Source organism: Mixophyes fleayi, chromosome 11, assembly GCF_038048845.1.
Source record: "Mixophyes fleayi isolate aMixFle1 chromosome 11, aMixFle1.hap1, whole genome shotgun sequence".
NCBI lineage: Eukaryota > Metazoa > Chordata > Amphibia > Anura > Limnodynastidae > Mixophyes > Mixophyes fleayi.
This window is the reverse complement of record NC_134412.1, coordinates 62734627-62754094: the sequence shown is the minus strand read 5'-3', so window position 1 is coordinate 62754094 and position 19468 is coordinate 62734627. Positions and strand designations below refer to the sequence as shown.

At 41.2% G+C, this 19468-nt stretch overlaps 2 protein-coding genes across 4 annotated transcripts in view; one reads left to right on the top strand and one right to left on the bottom strand.

Annotated features, from left to right (window-relative positions):
• The window catches only part of NKAPD1 (NKAP domain containing 1), a 27673-nt gene extending 17545 nt beyond the window's left edge, over positions 1 to 10128 (bottom strand). Inside the window, exons 1-2 of one of the 3 annotated variants that reach the window (XM_075191003.1) lie at positions 10052 to 10128; positions 6342 to 6418 (exon numbers count right to left, since the gene is read on the bottom strand). In XM_075191003.1, the coding sequence (XP_075047104.1) occupies positions 6342 to 6410 (69 nt within the window). In that variant the 5' untranslated portion in view covers positions 6411 to 6418; positions 10052 to 10128. Of the gene's footprint in view, positions 1 to 6341; positions 6419 to 9984 lie in introns of all 3 variants that reach the window. The other 2 variants (XM_075191002.1, XM_075191004.1) reach the window with 2 other exon arrangements.
• On the top strand, positions 9844 to 19468 carry PIH1D2 (PIH1 domain containing 2). The gene is made up of 6 exons (XM_075191001.1): positions 9844 to 10245; positions 12049 to 12267; positions 13663 to 13786; positions 15934 to 16167; positions 17438 to 17730; positions 19019 to 19468. The coding sequence occupies exons 2-6, from the start codon at positions 12085 to 12087 to the stop codon at positions 19151 to 19153; spliced, it is 969 nt and encodes a 322-aa protein (XP_075047102.1). The 5' UTR covers positions 9844 to 10245; positions 12049 to 12084; the 3' UTR covers positions 19154 to 19468.

Here is a 19468-nt window from a genome sequence, read left to right as displayed (position 1 = left end):
ATTCAATGATTAGTATCAGGGTAATATGTTCTCTAAGCTTGGATTTAAATGCAATTTAAACCTTAATAAAATTACATCAATCCGATTACCTAAATTACTTGCCGTTAGGTTTCCTATCTAAGACACTGGATGAAAGTCTAATGACCCCCCCCCCTACCCCTGTCCATTTCTGCTACGAGGTCTTGGTCACTAACAAATGAAAAGGCCTAATTAGCATGGGATTTTCTTACTTCCAAAAACACATTTCATATAAGTGATCCAGCCACTAACATTATATATATATATATATATATATAAATCTATCGCGAAGCGCAATTTAGCTTACATATTGGTTTAGAAGTATCTTTTCCTCACAGCTAACAGCAGCTGACAGGGTATGTGTGCAGTGAAAGTAATCAAGCAGAGCACCTGAAGAGAGCTCCTCTATAAAGACCACGTGGGAGTGTTATTTGTCCATCAAGGTAGGGCTATGGGAGGAGGGTAGATTATTTAAGCTTGAGTTGTTCATTATGCAGTGTGACCGATGCCAAACAAGATGTGACGGGAGCGAGGCACACTGCCAAGATACCAAACACGTAGCTGAACAGCGCAAATGAAGAGGTCTACAGAGCATCTAGCACATATAAACATACATATATAACCCAATAGATTCAGACATAAACAAAAAAAAAAGGCTATAGTAGGTTCCAACAATTTAATGATCATAAATGCATAATAATTGCTAAAATCAACAAAAAACAAAAATCACAAGTAAAGACTGACAATAATAATTACACTATAGGCTTTAAAATCTATAAATTTCATAAACCTGTGCCACACAGTACAGCAATCAATTCATATATTTTATAATTAAAACAATACAAATAAATGTATAACATTTCTTAATTACATTCAGCGGAATCAATCACATCCATCAATATGGATTAAAGTATTTGAGGTAATAATAGTTCCTTTATTAAGAGGAAATATCCACGAGTTTCCAACAATCTCTCAAAAAGCCATTTCAACATATATACACATGGATAAACGTGCAGATATAGGAAAGTTAATGAGCTTTAGGATAAATATCCAGATTACCACCAGGCTAATCAGGAGTATGTAAATTTTTGCACTTACAATCTCAACAATTCATTCATCCATGCAGGCTATTGAATTCCACACTGCCAAGATAACATCCACCAGCCTGTCAATCAGCAGGGTCCTGACATTGCAGCTTTACATTTTAATTCAGCCAGGTCGCACTGACTTCAGAAAATGGTGCCTGAGAGCTGGCCAGTCGGATGGAGGTCCTGTCATCCTTCTGCCTCCATCGGATATCTGCAGAGTCGTTTTGGAGGTAAGTCTGTCAATATTGATGTAGTCTTTTCATGAAATCGTTCTTCTCTTGCAGGTCTTCTCGCTGTCGGATTTTCCATCATCGTGCAGCCGTACCCAACCCCTGGACACATCCTAACTTTCCAACCACACATTTTCTTTATAACTCTGACCCCTCCGCCCCCTCTTCCTGTTGGATTCCAAGGAGTGTCTGTGCTATTTCCATTGTACACCTCCTCCCTTGGAGAACTAATCAGGTCCTTCATTCTCCTCCCCTGACCTCTGACCCCATCCTCCTCTCTTATGTGTCCAGGTGTTTATCTGCCATCTCCTCATGAATGTCCCAGCATTTTCTAAAACTCAATATGTCAAAATCTGAACATATCGCCTTCCATCCGTCAGCATCAATAACACTATGCTTTCTTCCATTCCACATATCTTCTCTGCTTGGGTGTCATCCTTGACTCTTGTTTGTCCTTCACTACCACATTTAGTTCCTCTCTCAAACGTGCTTCTTCCACCTACACAACAATGCCAGGATTAAACAAGGGTTCACAATTGATGCCACCAAAAGTCTTATGCACTCTCTCACCTCGACTACAGCAACCACTTCCAGTCTGGCTCCCTCTCACCCACCTCTCTCTGCTTCAATTCATCCTCAACACTGAAACTAGACTGATTTTCCTCACTTGCTGCTCTTCTTCTGTCTATAGGATCCAACTCTCAAAATATACTAAGGAAGGAAAGGGGAAGAGGGAAAAAGTCAGTGTGATATGAGGCACTACCAAGAAGCTCGTTAAAATATAACTTTTATTAGGATTTATTAAAGGAAAGAATTGAGCGAAATAGTTAAAAGAAAATAGAGTAAAAAACGTGATATGTGATTAAAATGCAAAATAATTTGCAATGTCCCACTTGACCTCCTAATCGTGTCAGTACCCGCTATAATAGCGCTTAAGGCTGCATTAAAAATATAACGTTTATATATAATAAAGCAACCCTAGATTGCATAAATTGCGGAGACCAGTTAGTGTTATATCACAAGACTGACAGCCCGAGGTTACTGGTCAATTACCCTTGAAAATGCTAACCTGCATCGGGCTGAGCCTATAATGAAGGCATCAGAGGTGGAAAAACTGATCTGTAAGAATCGCGGGGTTTTGTGATAAATACCCTGCCTAAAATAAAACTGGGGAGCGATTCCTGCTTGAATTAAGGCAATCTAAACAAGGGAGAGCAAGTGAGACAAAACGCCAACGCGCGTTTCGCTCCTTGGCACCCCCCCCCCCCCGATTTAATTTGTCTTTAATCGGGCAACAATTGTAATTCATTAAATGCTCGTATTATTTTGCCTTGTGCGGTTTTCCATGTTTGTGTTTTTTGTTAAGGATCCAACTCTCACCTGCAAAGCCCTCAACCTTTACCCCCTTACATCTTAACCTCATGTCCATCCAATCTGCCGTCCTCTCCACTTTGCCAATGACCGCCACCTCAACTCCCCCGATAAACACTTCACACTCCTATGTTACACCATACCTATGGATCTCACTCTCATGACCATCAACCACTAATGCTTCAAAAACGCCCTAAAAATGCACATGCTCATTGATGCATCTCAGTTAACCTCCATACTCCTTAATCCACAATCACTCCTTCTTGTGCCAGCCTCTCCCCTTTAGACTGAAAGCTCTGAAGAGAAGGGTCATCCTTCCACTTGTATTCTTGCGTGCTCACATCTGGTCCAACCGTTCATACTTGTACCTTACCACCTGCATGTTCCCTATGTCACATATTATGTTGTTTCCACTGTATTTTGCTTCTGTGCTGCAGCCGTTAGGTTGGCCTATAATACTATGCTTCCATCATGTCCTTCCTTGTGCCTGTTCTGTTTATGTATCATTTGTTATACATTCTCTTCTTCCCTGTCGTATAGAGCTGCAGATTTACTTACAGCATAAGCAAGTCAGATTTAAAATCAATTCTGTCACATTGTTTTTAACCATTTTAACATTGGGCAGTTGGCATGTAGTTAAAGTGCAACAATTCAATACACACAGAGAAGACAATTTTGTGGGCTGAACCAATTGTGAACTAAGGACACTAGGAACAAGTACTATTAGTATTATAGCTGCATTATTATTTTACCAAACAAAGTAGCTGCCTTCATTGCGCGTAGGCACATGGCTCCTTAAAGCAAAAGTGTCAAAGCCCAAAAAATATTAACACTAGGTTTAAGTTGTTACTGTTCATGAGTGGTGGTTGGTATAAGCCACCAGTGGAGATCCCAAGGGAGTGTTCCCCAATGCTTTACAACTCTGGGGCCTTCTTAGGAAAGAGGACATTTCACCATTTTACTATGAATATTCAGCAAAATACATGTACACAAACCATGCTGCAGTAGAAACGTACCTTTCAATGGTGCATTTTTCAACAAGAATGGAAGATGACAAAATGCTTCCTCACATAGGTAAAATCATTATCCTCAATAGACTACAACAAAATATTACCCCTTAAAGCCAAACGATAAAGACGGTGGACATATATATATATATACACACACATACATACACACGTGCACAAGCACACTTTTGCTGATGCACACATGAACAACTTCTTGCTTTGTACTTTACTTTTAGTGTCAGGATGGCAAAGTAGCTCATAACAATGTTACACATACTTTTTTGTGATCCTGATGCTACGTTATACAGAGACCAACTCGCTAGTCACCGGCCAGCTTGTTCAGCATTGGTCACTACATAATGAGCAACTGAGGCTTAAATACTAAACACTCCTCCCACAGCCCTAGCTTGATGGACAGGTGTCACTCCCACCTTACCTTTATTGAGAAATTCTCAGGTGTTCTTTTTGATGAGTCTCACTGCAGACGAACCCTGGCAGCTGCTGTTAGCTGTGCAAAAAGATTCCGCTAAAGCACTTCAAAACATGCAAGTTAAATCACACTATTATTTTGTCACACATATGTACTCCACCTGTGTCTCTTTACACTAGGTACACTGTTGTACAAATGTTTAACTCTGTATGCAGCCTTGCCCTGCAGACTGTCATCTAGATACTAAACTCCTCTCTTAGAGGCCTGTAGCAAACCACACCCTTTGTCACATATTCCTCCCCCTAGGATCACTAAGTAGAGTGTAGCGGAATTCGCGAGGAGCACTAATTTCCGTGACAACGCATCTGCATTTTTGTACAAAATTCCCAGTCTATGTTTTACTGTAAATCTGAAAGGTTGCAATGCCAAGCAGGTTACCTTTGCATTTACCTCCCGGTTGTTCTGCATCCACCGCAACGGGGCATGATCCATTATTAATGAGAATTCTCGTCCTAGAAGAACAGAGCACATGTGGCTCATTTTATTGCACAGCATTCCTCCTCTACGGTTGCATATTTTTTTTGTTCCATTGGAATTAACTTCCGATTCAGATACATGAACAGATTCTCTATTCCATTCTTCTACTGCAAAAGGACTGCGCCTAAACAGACACTGAAGGCATCGGTTTGGAGGAGGAACCTCCGAGTAAAGTCAAGTGTTTCTAGTAGTGGAGATGGAGAGGGCTAAGAGAAGATCTGATCAAGCTAACTGGTCTGGACAACTTTTCTTCAACATGTTCATAAGTGAAGTAGTTCTAGTGGTAAAATGGCTTACAAATCGCCTGTAGTAATCTACTAGGCCTAGGAAGGTACTTAACCGATTTCTTTCCCAGTCTTGGCCAGTTTTTGACTGCTTCCACCTTATCTTGTTGGGGCTTTACTTGCCCAACAATCATCATCATTTATTGATATAGCGCCAGCAGATTCCATAGCGCTTTTCGATTGGGAACAAACAGTAATAAAACAATACAGAGAGGTAAGAGGGCCCTGCTAGCAAGCTTACAATCTATGGGCAACAATGTACCCCAACTATTTGGCTTTCTTATAGCTTTGGCACACTTTACTGGATTAGCTGTCAATCCCGCCAACCGGGAATGACAGGCCAAGTCAACACCTTAAACGCTTTGTCATGTTCCTCAAACCATTAATGAACCATTGTTGCAGTATGCAAGGTACATTATCCTGCTCAAAGAGGCCACTGTCATCAAGGAAAACCAATGCCATGAAGGGGTGTACCCAGTCTGCAACAATGTTGAGTTAGGTGGTACGTATCAAAGTAACATCCACATGAACATCGAGAGCCAAGGTTTCCCAGCAGAAAATTGCCCAGAGAATCACTGCTTCCGTCAGCTTGCCTTCTTCCCATAAGGTATCCAGGTGCCATATCCACATGATGTAAAAGAAAATGTGATTCATCAGACTGGACCACCTTCTTCCTTTGCTCCATGGTCCAGGTCTGGTGCTCATGTGCCCATTATTGGCGTTTTCGGTGGTGGACAGTGGTCAGCATGGGTACTCTGACCGGACTGCAGCAAGCTGTGATGCTCTGTGTTCTGACACCTTTCTATCATAGCCACCATTAACATTTTCAGAAATTTGTGCTACAGTTCTTTTGTTGGATTGGACCAGAAGGGCTAACCTTCATTCCCCACGCGTATCAAAGAGTGTTGGGCGTCCATGACCCTGTTCATAGATTGTCTTACCTTGAACCACTTTCTGTAGGTGCTAACCACTGCATACTGGGAACACCCCACAAGAACTGACGTTCTGGAGATGCCCTGACCCAGCTGTCTAGCCATCACAATTTGATCCTTATTCTTGCCCATTTTTCCTGCTTCCAACACATCAACTTCAAGAACTGACTGATCACGTGCTGTGGTTTTAATGATGTCGCTGATCAGTGTGTGTGTGTATACTATTTAGAATATATTGACTTTTGCACAATGTGCAGAAAGTAGCAGCAATGAGAAAAACAGAGGGTAACATCTTCAACCTGGATAGCGGAATATTTTCATTTCTTAGTCTACACAAGTAAAAGGCCCAAAAGTAGGAGAGAAAAAAAAATACTTTTACATAACACTTCAAGAAAGTTTAGATTAGACCCACCAACAAAACATTACAAAAAGTTATTTAATCACCTTGTTATGGGCATCCGTGTGTCGAATGACATTTCTAAGTAGAACTTTTCCAAGCGGGACACGAGACATTCTAAAATCTATAAAAGATTAATTCTAATTAGAGTTGTTGTGGAGCATATAGCCATCAGTGAAACTCAAAGCAACCAACCAGATTTTTTTTTTCAAATATTGGTTATTAAATTACAGCACATCTTGTGCCTAGTTTCCTGTACACCAACTGTAATACAAGTCACCCAGTGTCTAAAAAGGTGAAAGGACAGGGATAATATGACCAAATAATTATAACTACAATTGCATACCAATAATGATCATCTGTCCGCAATTAACAGCTGATGCTATATGTACTGGGAGCAGGTGCATTAGTGAAAGTCATGTGTGGTACACTGTATGCAGTCAGAGAGCTATACATACCTTCCAAAATTACCCATTTCACCTAGTACACAATGTTTTATCACCACTCTTTATTTTGCTATAATTATGCAGAATTCATTGATGTTGGTGAATGAAAAAAACCCACCAATAACTTAATCAAATTGTTAGGTCAGCAAAGTTTACAGCAAAAAGGACTTCAGTACAACTAAAATGCACTGACCATTGTGTATAAGGTGAAATGGGATCTGTATGAAGGTGTAACATGGCTACATAACCTTGACTTCGTACAATCATCGTACAAGTCTATGAAACCCACCTTAAATAAATCATGGCCATGATATACAAACAAAACAGACTGTACTGCATTTGCGTATATAAGACAAGATTTTTGTCTCTACAACTTTAATCCATGCACCTCCCCACCCCCAAAGGTCTATACTCTGTATGTAGTTTCCAAAGTTATGGGATTCATTTTTACCATGTGGAAAACATTTGAGATATAGATAGAGATTATTATATATATATATATATATATATATATATATATATATATATATATATATATATATATATATATATACACACATATACACACACACACCCTTTTAATTAATGTATTCGGCGATTTCAGTGCTACCCATTGCTGACGGGTGTATGGAATCAAGCAAATAGTGAGGCAATCTCCATAGTCAAACAGTAGCAATAGAATGGGTCATATTGAAGAGCTCAGTGACTTTCAACATTGCATTGTCATAGGATGCAACCTATCCAAAAAGTCACTTTGTAAATTTTCTGCCATGGCAACTGTAAATACGGTTATTGTAAAGTGGAAACATCTAGGAGCAACAACAGCTCAGATGTAAAGCAGTAGGTCACACAAGCTTACATAACGGGTCTGCCGAGTGCTGAAACACGTAGCACATAGAGATAGTCTGTCCTCGGTTGCAACACTCACTACTGAGTTCCAAACTGCCTCAGGAAGCAGCACCAGCACAAGAACGGTTTGTCGAGAGCTTCATGGATTTGGTTTCCACTGTCAATCAGTCGCACACAAACCTCAGATGACCATGTGCAATGCCAAACGTTGACTGGAGTGGTGCAAAGCACACCACAATTGGACCCTGGAGCAGTGGTAACGCATTCTCTGGAGTGACTAATCAAACTCACTATCTGGCAGACAAATCTGGGTTTGACGAATGCCTATCAGAATGCATACTGCCAACGCTAAAGTTTGGTGGAAAAGGACTAATGGTCTGTGGCTGTTTTTCATGGTTTGGCACGGGTCCCTTTGTTCCAGTAAAGGGAAAACAATGCTACAGCAAACAATGACACTGTAGGGAATTCTGTGCTTCCAACTTTATGGCAGCATTCAGGGAAGGCCCTTTCCTGTTTTAGTATGACAATGCCCCCGTGCACAAAGCGAGGGGCTTTGAAAAATTATTTCCCTGAGTTTGGTGTGGAAGGATTGACAGCCCTGTACAAAGGTCTCAACCTCAACATGGGGTTGAGGTCAGGGCTCTGTAAAGGGCAGTCAATTCTTCCCAAACACCTTTGGGATGAATTGGAGCACAGACTATGAGCCAGGTCTTATTGTCCAACATCAGTGGTCTATCTCACTGATGCTCTTGTGGTTGAATGTATGCAAATCTCAGCAGTCATGTTCCAAAATCTAGTGAAAAGCCTTACTAGAAGAGTGGACACTAGTATAGTAGCAACATGGGGACCAACTCTATATCAATGACCATGGTTGTGGAATGAGATGCTCAACAAGCACATATGGATGTGGTGTTTAGGTGTCAACACACTCTGCACCCTCTCCCAGAAACCTAGCCACACACTCTGCACTCCCCCCCAGCAATCTAGCCGCACACTCTGCACCCCTCCCCCCAGCAACCTAGCCGCACACTCTGCACCCCTCCCCCCAGCAACCTAGCCGCACACTCTGCACCCCTCCCCCCAGCAACCTAGCCGCACACTCTCCACTCCTCCCCCCAGCAACCTAGCCGCACACTCTCCACCCCTCCCCCCAGCAACCTAGCCGCACACTGCACCCCTCCCCCCAGCAACCTAGCCGCACACTCTGCACCCCTCCCCCCAGCAACCTAGGCGCACACTCTGCACCCCTCCCCCCAGCAACCTAGGCGCACACTCTGCACCCCTCCCCCCAGCAACCTAGGCGCACACTCTGCACCCCTCCCCCCAGCAACCTAGGCGCACACTCTGCACCCCTCCCCCCAGCAACCTAGCCGCACACTCTGCACCCCTCCCCCCCAGCAACCTAGCCGCACACTCTGCACCCCTCCCCCCCAGCAACCTAGCCGCACACTCTGCACCCCTCCCCCCAGCAACCTAGCCGCACACTCTGCACCCCTCCCCCCAGCAACCTAGCCGCACACTCTGCACCCCTCCCCCCAGCAACCTAGCCGCACACTCTGCACCCCTCCCCCCAGCAACCTAGCTACCTACTCTGAACCCCCCCAGCAACCTAGCCGCACACTCTGCACCCCCCCCCAGCAACCTAGCCGCACACTCTGCACCCCCCCCCAGCAACCTAGCCGCACACTCTGCACCCCCCCCAGCAACCTAGCCGCACACTCTGCACCCCCCCCAGCAACCTAGGCGCACACTCTGCACCCCCCCAGCAACCTAGGCGCACACTCTGCACCCCCCCAGCAACCTAGCCGCACACTCTGCACCCCCTCCCCCCCAGCAACCTAGCCACACACTCTGCACCCCCTCCCCCCCAGCAACCTAGCCACACACTCTGCACCCCCTCCCCCCCAGCAACTTGCCACACACTCTGCACCCCCTCCCCCCCAGCAACTTGCCACACACTCTGCACCCCCTCCCCCCCCCAGCAACCTAGCCAAACACTCTGCACCCCCTCCCCCCCAGCAACCTAGCCACACACTCTGCACCCCCTCCCCCCCAGCAACCTAGCCACACACTCTGCACCCCCTCCCCCCCCCCAGCAACCTAGCCAAACACTCTGCACTCCCTTCCCCCCCCCCCCCCCCAGCAACCTAGCCGAACACTCTGCACTCCCTCCCCCCCCCCCCCCAGCAACCTAGCCGAACACTCTGCACTCCCTCCCCCCCCCCCAGCAACCTAGCCACACACTCTGTGTAGATAGCTCAAATCTGTCTAAATTGCTTCATGTGATAAACGTTATTCATGGTAAAACATATTATGTCAGTGTGACTATTTTCAGGACACACATCTCTGTCCGCTAAGATCCCCAACACCGCGTATAGGTTCCCTTAAAACTTACTGCTACCCCCTGGATCTTCCGCTTTCGTACCACGTATACATCTCCAGCCAGGCCCTAGTACTCCTACCTCAGCCTCTTGCTGTGTAGCCGCTTCCCGTTCCTCCCGGAAATACATCTTCGTGGCCAGTGTATGGCACTGTGGGCGGAACGTTTTATCTGTATTTGTTTCCGACGACGGGGGAAGTGTTTTAATGTTGCACCGCATGCTGGTTTCCATAGAAACCGGTGTGTTACTCTGGGAACACGATTTTGAAGGAGACTGTAAGTACTTAACACCCTGTATGATTTTTATGATATTAATACATATTTGAAAACATGTGAGTGTAGTGGTGGCTGAATTAATAATGTATATGGGATGCACTGTGACTATTACACAACAAGTGGCTGTTAACATATTTCTACTATATTTTACATTATAAGTTTCAATAAATAAAAATAAGAGGAAAATTAAGACCATTTGTTTTAAAATAAAATTAAAAAATGGAATGTAATACTGAGTTAATTAGTTTCCCTGCTGTCCATTATTTGCCACTCCGCACTTAGAAAACAATTCACTCACAGTGCTGTGATTTCATCATTGCAACCAATTGATTTGCAAAATATTGTTTTTCATTTTGTGATAGATCAATAGTTTTGTAACAAAAGAGAAAAGCAAATTAAAATAAGTTCCAAGATTTTTTTTTTCATTTCATAATAATGATAAAATATACTGATTTTGAAAAATAATGTGAATTGAGGGATATCCCCTAATCAACCAAGGCACCTCATTTAGGGATACATATAGTTTCCTAATGAGAATGAGAGGTTAAATGTTTGTTTGCCAGTAGCATACAGTCCAGTCACAGAACCAAGGCCTGATTATCCAGTAGGCTGACTAAGATGCAGCCTAAGGCACAAGACTTTTTTTTGAGGGGGGTGCAATTTTTTTGGGAGTGCAAAATTGTTTCAGAGCATTGAAGGTGCGGGGGCACCACATGCTTATAAGCCTAGGGTGGCCTAAATCCTTAATCAGGCCCTGCGCGGAACTGAAAAAAGGAGAGATAAGGAGGTAAATGAGAGAGAGAGTTATTATCTCTATGTCATTATAAGGGTCAAGCATTCCAGATCTTAACCTAATGTTGTGGGGAACCCAACAAGCAGGTAGTATGTATGAAATGTTGCCAGGTGAAACTGCATGAAGCCAATAGGTTTCTGCAAAGATCTACATTTACAGCTTCAATGGCGAAGAGGGACAAGGTTGTGCAGTCATGGAAGGCAAATGTACCCAGCATCTCAATCTTCAGTTTTGGGGGGGAATTATTCTTTAACATAATATATGCAAAGAATAAATTCTAACTATAAAATCTAATATGCCATATAAGTTTTATTTAGCTTATATCCAGCCACTGCATAGTCTGCTTCTTTTGAACATCTGAAACCGGATTGCCTAAGATTGTGGATATCATGAGAAGAACCCCAGAAACCTGTCACTTTTAAAAGTGCCATATCAGCATCACAGACAACTTAGTCATTCAAAGAATGAAAATGTTTTTCATTCCTGAAAGATTTTCACTCTCATTTTGAGGAAAACAGTTAACATGACATTGGGAGTCCCAGAAATCTTCTAAATTGTTCTATTCGATGAATTCTTGTTTGTTTGGTAGTAGCCTAATATGATGTCCATCAATCAGTCTCAACTCTGGGAAAATGTGGGTAGTGGTATTTAAGTTTGGACTATAAGAGTGGTTACAACAAATAGATGAACTTCCTAAGGGATTTCTGACAAAACATTTGATCTGCTCCTTTCTCTAGCGAAAAGTTAATAAAGTAAATTTAAGATGTGCATTTTTTTAAACAATTTATATTGTCAATGATGTTTTGTTAAAATGCCAACAATTTTTTCAAAATGCCAATCTGATTATTTTCCAACAACATAGTGCTGCTCATTCTTTATTGTTAGAGCAGTCAGAATAGGTAAATATTTGTGCTTTACATGTATTGATTTTTGGTGTCGGTAGAATGCTGGATTTTCTATCCAAGGACTGTTTCTTTTTATTCTATATTCTCTTTCATTCTGTTTTGTAGGTGAATTAGGAGAGCGCTTTTCTCCCTGAAATTAAGATGGACAACAAACTCACCCCAAATGAGTTGTTATCTCATGTCAATCAGTTTTGGAGCATGTTGGATGACATGGCTGAGAACAGTCCTGAGAGCTACCAGACATTTATGCAGAAGCATATGAAGGAAGGAAAGGAGTTATTGGTTCCCCCAGAACCACACTTATGCTTACAAACAAAAATATTGGTAAGGTTATTTTCGGTATTACAGTCCCTATTGTGTATTAGCTGTTCCAATCTGCTCCATTGGAGTGGTTAAACTGTTTTGGTAAGGTAAGTAGTAGACTGTAAAGCAGAGGTTGGATGCCTAAGACTGCGGAAATATGTGTTCAACTTTCCTTGAGTCAACTCTTTCGTGATAGAAAGATAGATAGGTAAGTTTTGATGGTGATAGTCAGCAAAAGCCTGTTTGGCTTTAGAGTATTAATGGTGCGTTCCTTATTAGAGATCATCAACGTTACTATTCTGAATCACATCTAAGGAAGTGGTGTGCTCTGTGACCCAGTAATAGAGTGAACATCTATTACTCATTCAAGGTGTTTTGTGAGTGCATTTCTTAGAGATGATGGTGTTGATAGCTTTACACTGACTCTTATCATTGTCATTTCTTTGTGTCCTTAATACATACAACAGAAGGAATGATTATAAAGCAATGATGCAATCAGCAGCTCTTTCAGTCCTGCATTTGCTTTAGCCCAGGCCTGTCCAACCTGCGGCCCTCCAGGTGTTGTGGAACTACAAGCCCCAGCATGCTTTGCTGGTAGACAACCAGTTGATAGCTGGAAGGGCATGCTGGGACTTGTAGTTTCACAACATCTGGAGGGCCGCAGGTTGGACAAGCCTGCTTTAGCCTATATTCTAAAATGAAAGGGTTGTCCACTTTTGGACCACCCCTTTTTTAATAAAATTGTCCCCCTTTTTATAGTGTACAGGAGCTCTACTGCCAAGAACCTCATTGCCTGAAGCTATGTGCCGGCAACATCAAATTTGTCCCATATTCTAGCATTAATGCATATATCTATAGCTCTACAATCTATGAAACAACTTGAAACAACTTCCATTGAGCTTGGTCGAGCACATCGGTTGTTACTGCATTTCTTCCAGCATACCTGTTTACTCTCGCTTTTATGTTCTCAAGCGTTTGCCACGTGTGATCTCCGTTCTCCAGTTCTTTGCAAGTTCTGTATTTATTTACTTGTTTTCTCTACTTGTATGCTCAAAACCTTCTGTCACTGGAATTATACAGGAATTATTGAGAATACAGATTAAATTAATGTTTTCCATTGTTCTAAATATACTGTTATTTACTGAACCTGAAAATTACATTATGGAAGTAAAAGCTTAAAACATAGCTTGGGTCAAGGTTACAGGATCAATGAAGCAATATTATATTTCTCTGCAAGAGAATAATACTTAATCAACAAATCTGGATAGTGGGTCAGACATCTTTTATAAGCTAAAATGTATGTCACTCTCTAATGTTGACTTTTACTGTATTTGCTATATTTAAATACTTTGAAGGGTTTTTGTCTACAGATAATGATATTGAAATGTTTCTTATAAGATATAACTACCCTTTCAGGAGCCAGAGGAGAGGTTGGTGTTCATTAACATCTGTAAATGGAAAAGGGTCCCAGCTCCCCAAACTGATGCACATCCTGTACCTCTAATTGCTGGAAAGTTAGATGATGTTTCTGAAGGAAGAGGTGGGTCTATCACATTAGCACATACATTGCAGCACTGACATGGAAACATCTGTATGGGAAATTCTATTATTTTAAAAATGAAATAGACCTTATTATCTGGTGGAAGCTGTCATATTTGTAGCAAATCTTTTCCAGAAGAGTCAACAACATTACACATCTTCACCATACTCAGTAACCAATGGGATCAGCTACCCAAGCAACTGTTATATGGGTCCATTGTTGACAGGGCATACAATTTGTCTTGTGATTCATTTCATGCAATATTGTAACTAAAAATCGCTAACTTGGCTCTCTCCTTTCTTGTAAACACTGTATGACAGATACATGGCAGGAGTGCAGAGCAAATACATTCTCCACTGTGATGTAAATAACTGTGTAAGATGTTAATATACAAAATGCTCTAACATATAGAAACATTTGATTCTAATCTCTGTTGCAGTGCTGATTCACGTGGCCTTTATAGCAGTCTGATTCCGCACTGAGCCTGAACAAGATTTCAGAACAGTTTGAAGTGATAACAATGTGAAAGCACAGTCCATAGACACACATGTAGCCTTTTTATTGCATGAGCGTTTTCACATCTGCCTTGTGAATAGATTATTTGTTTGCACACATATAACATGCAATACACCAATCTGAATTATTCCTAACTGTGCAAGCCCTCTATGGGGAGAGCACTTCATTTAACACGTTGGATACATGAACTTGAATATAGAGGTGAATTTGATACCATGATCTGACCACCGCAAATTCCTACCGTAATGTAATGGTGATGCTTATGCTCAGTCATCTATCTAGTTTCACAGTATGTGGCTTACTGTTTGCTTCCATTCCCCTCCTTACATCATGACACTGTTCCTGTCACATGAAGACACTAGATCAGCACACTTATCATCTAAAATAAACAGTATCATTGCTATTTTGGGCAAAGGCAAAACTTCATCATCATCTATTTATTTATATAGAGCCACTAATTCTGCAGCGCTGCACAGAGAGCTCATTCACATCAGTCCCTGCCCCATTGGAGCTTGCAATCTAAATCCCCTAACATACACACACACAGACCGAAAAAGACTAAGGGCCAATTTAATAGGAGCCAATTTACCTACCAGAATGAATTTGGAGTATGGGAGGAAACCGGAGTTCTCGGAGGAAACACACGCAAACACGGGGAGAACATACAAACTTCACACACATAAGGCCATGGTCAGGAATTGAACTCATGACCCCAGTGCTGTGAGGTATTACAACTAATTTACTTATTCGAGCAAAATCTAACACTAATCTGACACCAGTGTCCAAATACAAATATCTGGGTTTATGGGTTGGTCCTAAACTACATATAAACACCCTGACATCTGAAATGTATTTCAAACTGAGTTTATTCTATAGAAACAAATCCTCTCTAACATACATGGCCAGAAAGGGCTGCACACAACTGATGCTAATGCCGGCTATAGACTATGGAATGTAGATGATGGTGAAGCCCACTAAATTCACCTTGGCAAACTTGATACACTTTATAACTTAATCTGTTGTGACATGTTTTCAGATCTAGGTTGGCTGTCCCTAGAGTCTAGATGTAGGTTACACTTTGCCCCTTTATCAGTCAAAAACTTTCTGGATATATCCAGTACATACTTAAAAAAATAAATGAGAGGCAACACGCAATGTATTTCTTCCTGGTACAATACTTTATAAATAAATAATAAAATAAGCTCTGTAGCTGTGACTCTGCTGATGATCTGATTGGCTATATGTTGTTTTATCCCTGCCGACTTCAAAACTAGGGCTACCCAGATGAGCAGAAGATGAATATTGATATCAAGATGCTCTGAACAAAGTGAAACACACCTTCAGATGTCCTCTTAAATATGTCACCTGTAGTTTAGTTTATACATAAATAAATGCAACCAAAACATTGCCTTTAGCAACGGTACTTAAAAAAGAGATTCTTTTCATTTTAATATCTCGTGTGTGGCCCGCTACTGTGTGTATGTATATGAGTTATGTATCTCAGCTTGCTGCATATATATATCGCTGCTTATAGCACATCTGTAGTACTTTATCCCACAATGTTTTATTTTATCAATAATATCATCTTTTGTTGCAGATTTACATTGTATTCGTATCTGTTTTTCTGCTAGTGGTTGACATTGCCTATAGCCCAGAGATGCTGAAGAGAGCAGATAGTGACCAAGTAGAACAGGACCAGCTCATCCGCCTAGCAATGAAATACATAGAACAGGAGCACAAAGTCACCCTTTGCCATTCTTACCACATTGCTCCATTTAAACTAAAGGGCGACTTACACAGAATGAGGAAGAGTTTAGAGGGCATACAGAAGAAGCCAGAAAAGACAAAGACAAAAACAGAAGGAGGTATTTACACTGCTATATATTGGGATGAATTGTTGCACACGAGCAAATATTTGTTTCTGTATACATAAATAAATTGACAAATATTTGTCAATCTGAACTACTTGAACATAATCAAACTTGTCAAGTGTGTGAAAAGATGTATCATTGCTGTCACTGACCTTCCATAATACAGGACAAGAATGAGAGAGCACACTTTAGACACTAAAGACAAAAGACATAAAATCATGATAAGAAATATTTGTGTATCAGTAATATTGCAATATAATTAAGTATATGAAATAAACATGAGGTTCTTGGTGCGCATTTTGATCACATTGTGAATGCCCATTTACCTTGACAAGATGACCTGATTGAGAGGGTACGTACACTAACAATTAATTTTTATAAATAAGGTGCATACCTCTACCTGCATACAGGTTATAGATAATGCTGGTAGGACCTAGATGAAAAATACTCTAATTAAAAACTACCTACCTAGGGGCTAAATTTATCAAGCTGCGGGTTTGAAAAAGTGGAGATGTTGCCTATAGCAACCTATCTGTCATTTTGTAGAATGTACTAAATAAATGATAACTAGAATCTGATTGGTTGCTATAGACAACAGCTCCACGTTTTCAAACCTCCAGCTTGATAAATTTACCCCCTAGTCCAGTGGTTACCAGACTGTGCGCCTAGGCTCCCTGGGGTGCCTTGGAGATCTCACAGGGGTGCCTTGGCCAGGGCCAGTGGTAAGCAAGGCGGGGGACTACTTGGTAATAATTTTGGCTTAGGGGTGCCTTGAAAAAATTTTGGAGACCTGAAGGGTGCCTTGAACTGAAAAAGTTTGGAATCCACTGCCCTAGTCTAATACACAATTTTTTCATATTGCGATTAGCATGTCCTTAGTATCTAAAGTGTGCTCCTGCATTCTTGTCCTAAGTTTAAATTCATAGCAACTTCTGTTTGATTGAGTCTACTTTATCACCAATTTACATGGTTCCTTGTGATGTCTATGTTAACGAATCACAGAAATGTTTGTTTACAGAAATGTTTACTATATGTAATTAGACCTGTTTACAAACGTTGTTATATTGGTTATATTACTTGCGCAAAACACATCACAACCTTCAAATAAAAAATGAACAAGTAAGCGGAACCCTTTATATTCATGGGCATAATGTTTTAACAAAAAAGATTCTAGTGAATACGCTAACTGGAAAAATAATCCTAATGAGATGTCTCTGACCGGAGATAGACAGACAGATATGTGACCCCCTCTTTGTCCTTTTAGGTGATGAAAAGTCCTTACTGGACCAGTTGAAAAGCATAGCATTGAAAGGAGAAGTGGAAGAAGAACCTAGCCTACCCATTTATATAACGGATGAAAGTAATGCCAAGCCTGTGAAAGCCGGTCTGATAGAGGTGATCTCCAATACAGAACTCAAGGAGGAAGACCTGCTTTCTCCACCCCAGCATAAGCTGTCTGTCTATGAGAATGAGTCTGGGAAACCACATAAACTAATTCTAACAGCTGAATTACAAGGGGTTCGATCGGTTACTGGCTGTGACCTAAGTGTTTCCAAGGTAAGAGGAGAGAGAATGGTTATCAATGAGAACATCTCACTTGACCACAATTCAAATGGGGCTAAATATTGAAGGTTTAAAATAGACTTCATCACACTTTACAGATTAGCCATGGTAAGACGCTGAGTATGTACCCAAAGTGACTGCATGGAAGCTTTGAAAAAGTAGATGACCATAGGATTTCTTTTATAAGGTCACCATAGAAAAACAGTACTACTTATTCCCAGTGAACACGTTAAGAAGGACTGCTCTGAAAATAAAGCATATTTCACTTTGGTGCACTTTGCACATTAAGTCTAGAACAGAAAAAAAATAAAACAAATGGCTCCAGGCCCAATTGTGCAAACTCCTTGAGAGTGGAATCATGTGTTTTTGTAAATGCAGCTTTATTCATATGCAGGAACATATTTATCAAGCTCACAAATAACCCGAGCACATTTTACAATTGACTTTGTTATGTAAAAAATTTAAAAGGATATATAGATATAGATATATAAATAAACCTAAAAAGCAATGTTGTAAAAAAAAAAAAATAATGTAAAGCCGAGAAAAGTGGTTGGAATTGTAAAGTATAATTTCGATGTAATGCATTGGCAAAATAGTAGTTTATTTTGGGTGGCATAACAGATAAAAATCACCATACATTTCTATAATTTTTTGAAATTCCTATTGAGGAAAAGGAAGAAAAAACCTTTAAGCATAACACACACAATGCACTGGAACTTCACATAAGAGGTAACTAGTGGATTGTGGTTGAGGCATATGCACAAATATTTGCACCTGGTTAATATGTAAACTCTGCCAAATCAGACTCACGCCCGTCTGTCGGTCGGCCTCACGCCCGTCTGTCGGTCGGCCTCACGCCCGTCTGTCGGTCGGCCTCAATGCCCATCAGTCAGTCAGTCACACACGTGAGTCAGTTATATACACATCAGTTAGTTATATACACCATGTCTTCTTTGTATCATCCAATACAAATTTCCGCCTCCATGAACAAGCAACCCAGTCAATGTCATCCATATCTCCCCACCTCCCTCACTCCCTTTCTCCTGTGCTCTCTGGAATTCCAGAACCCTCCGCAACCAACTGCCCTCTATCTATGACCTCTTCATCTCCGACTCTCTTAACCCTCTTGCCATCACAGAAAGCTGGCTTTCTTCAACTACTACATACTTTATCATTTATTTTCCTGTCAATTTGTGATGTGACTGTACATGTTCAGTCCTCCTTACTCTGTAGAAGGTCTAGTACTGCAGTTAATGAAAATAAACATCTGCTTGTCTTTCAGAATGATTTGATGCTTGAGGTCCCTGGGAAGTACAGGCTGCACTTAGACTTGCCTGAGCTGGTCAATGAAGAAACAGTCACAGCAAAATACAACAAAGCAAATAATACTTTGACTGTCACTATGGTTGTGTTATAATGCCACCACTGGCCCAATCATAAGAACTATGACCGTGGTCTTCCATGTCTTGACGAACTGCAAGTCCTGTCTAGAACTTTGTTTGCCCATAGCCATGTGAAGAACGAGAGGGTTGTAAATGAACAGTAGATGATAGCTGGGAGGTTAATATTCGTTAACAACATATTTTATAATGTACAGTTATGAGCCAGATGTTTTGTCCAAATATGGCAGCTTCCACAAAACAAGTTTACCTTTCAATCAAAGTATACATTGAAATGGTGTTCTTTGAGCAAAATAAACTAAGCTTGCATATTGTACTGATGATTAATCCCA

Bases quoted from the DNA above. Each gene is read 5' to 3' on its own strand.
- PIH1D2 (XM_075191001.1), top strand. From the start codon at position 12,085: ATGGACAACAAACTCACCCCAAATGAGTTGTTATCTCATGTCAATCAG. The intron at 13,787-15,933 runs GTGGGTCTATCA...TTTTTCTGCTAG, and splicing joins TGATGTTTCTGAAGGAAGAG to TGGTTGACATTGCCTATAGC. The intron at 17,731-19,018 runs GTAAGAGGAGAG...CTTGTCTTTCAG, and splicing joins GTGACCTAAGTGTTTCCAAG to AATGATTTGATGCTTGAGGT.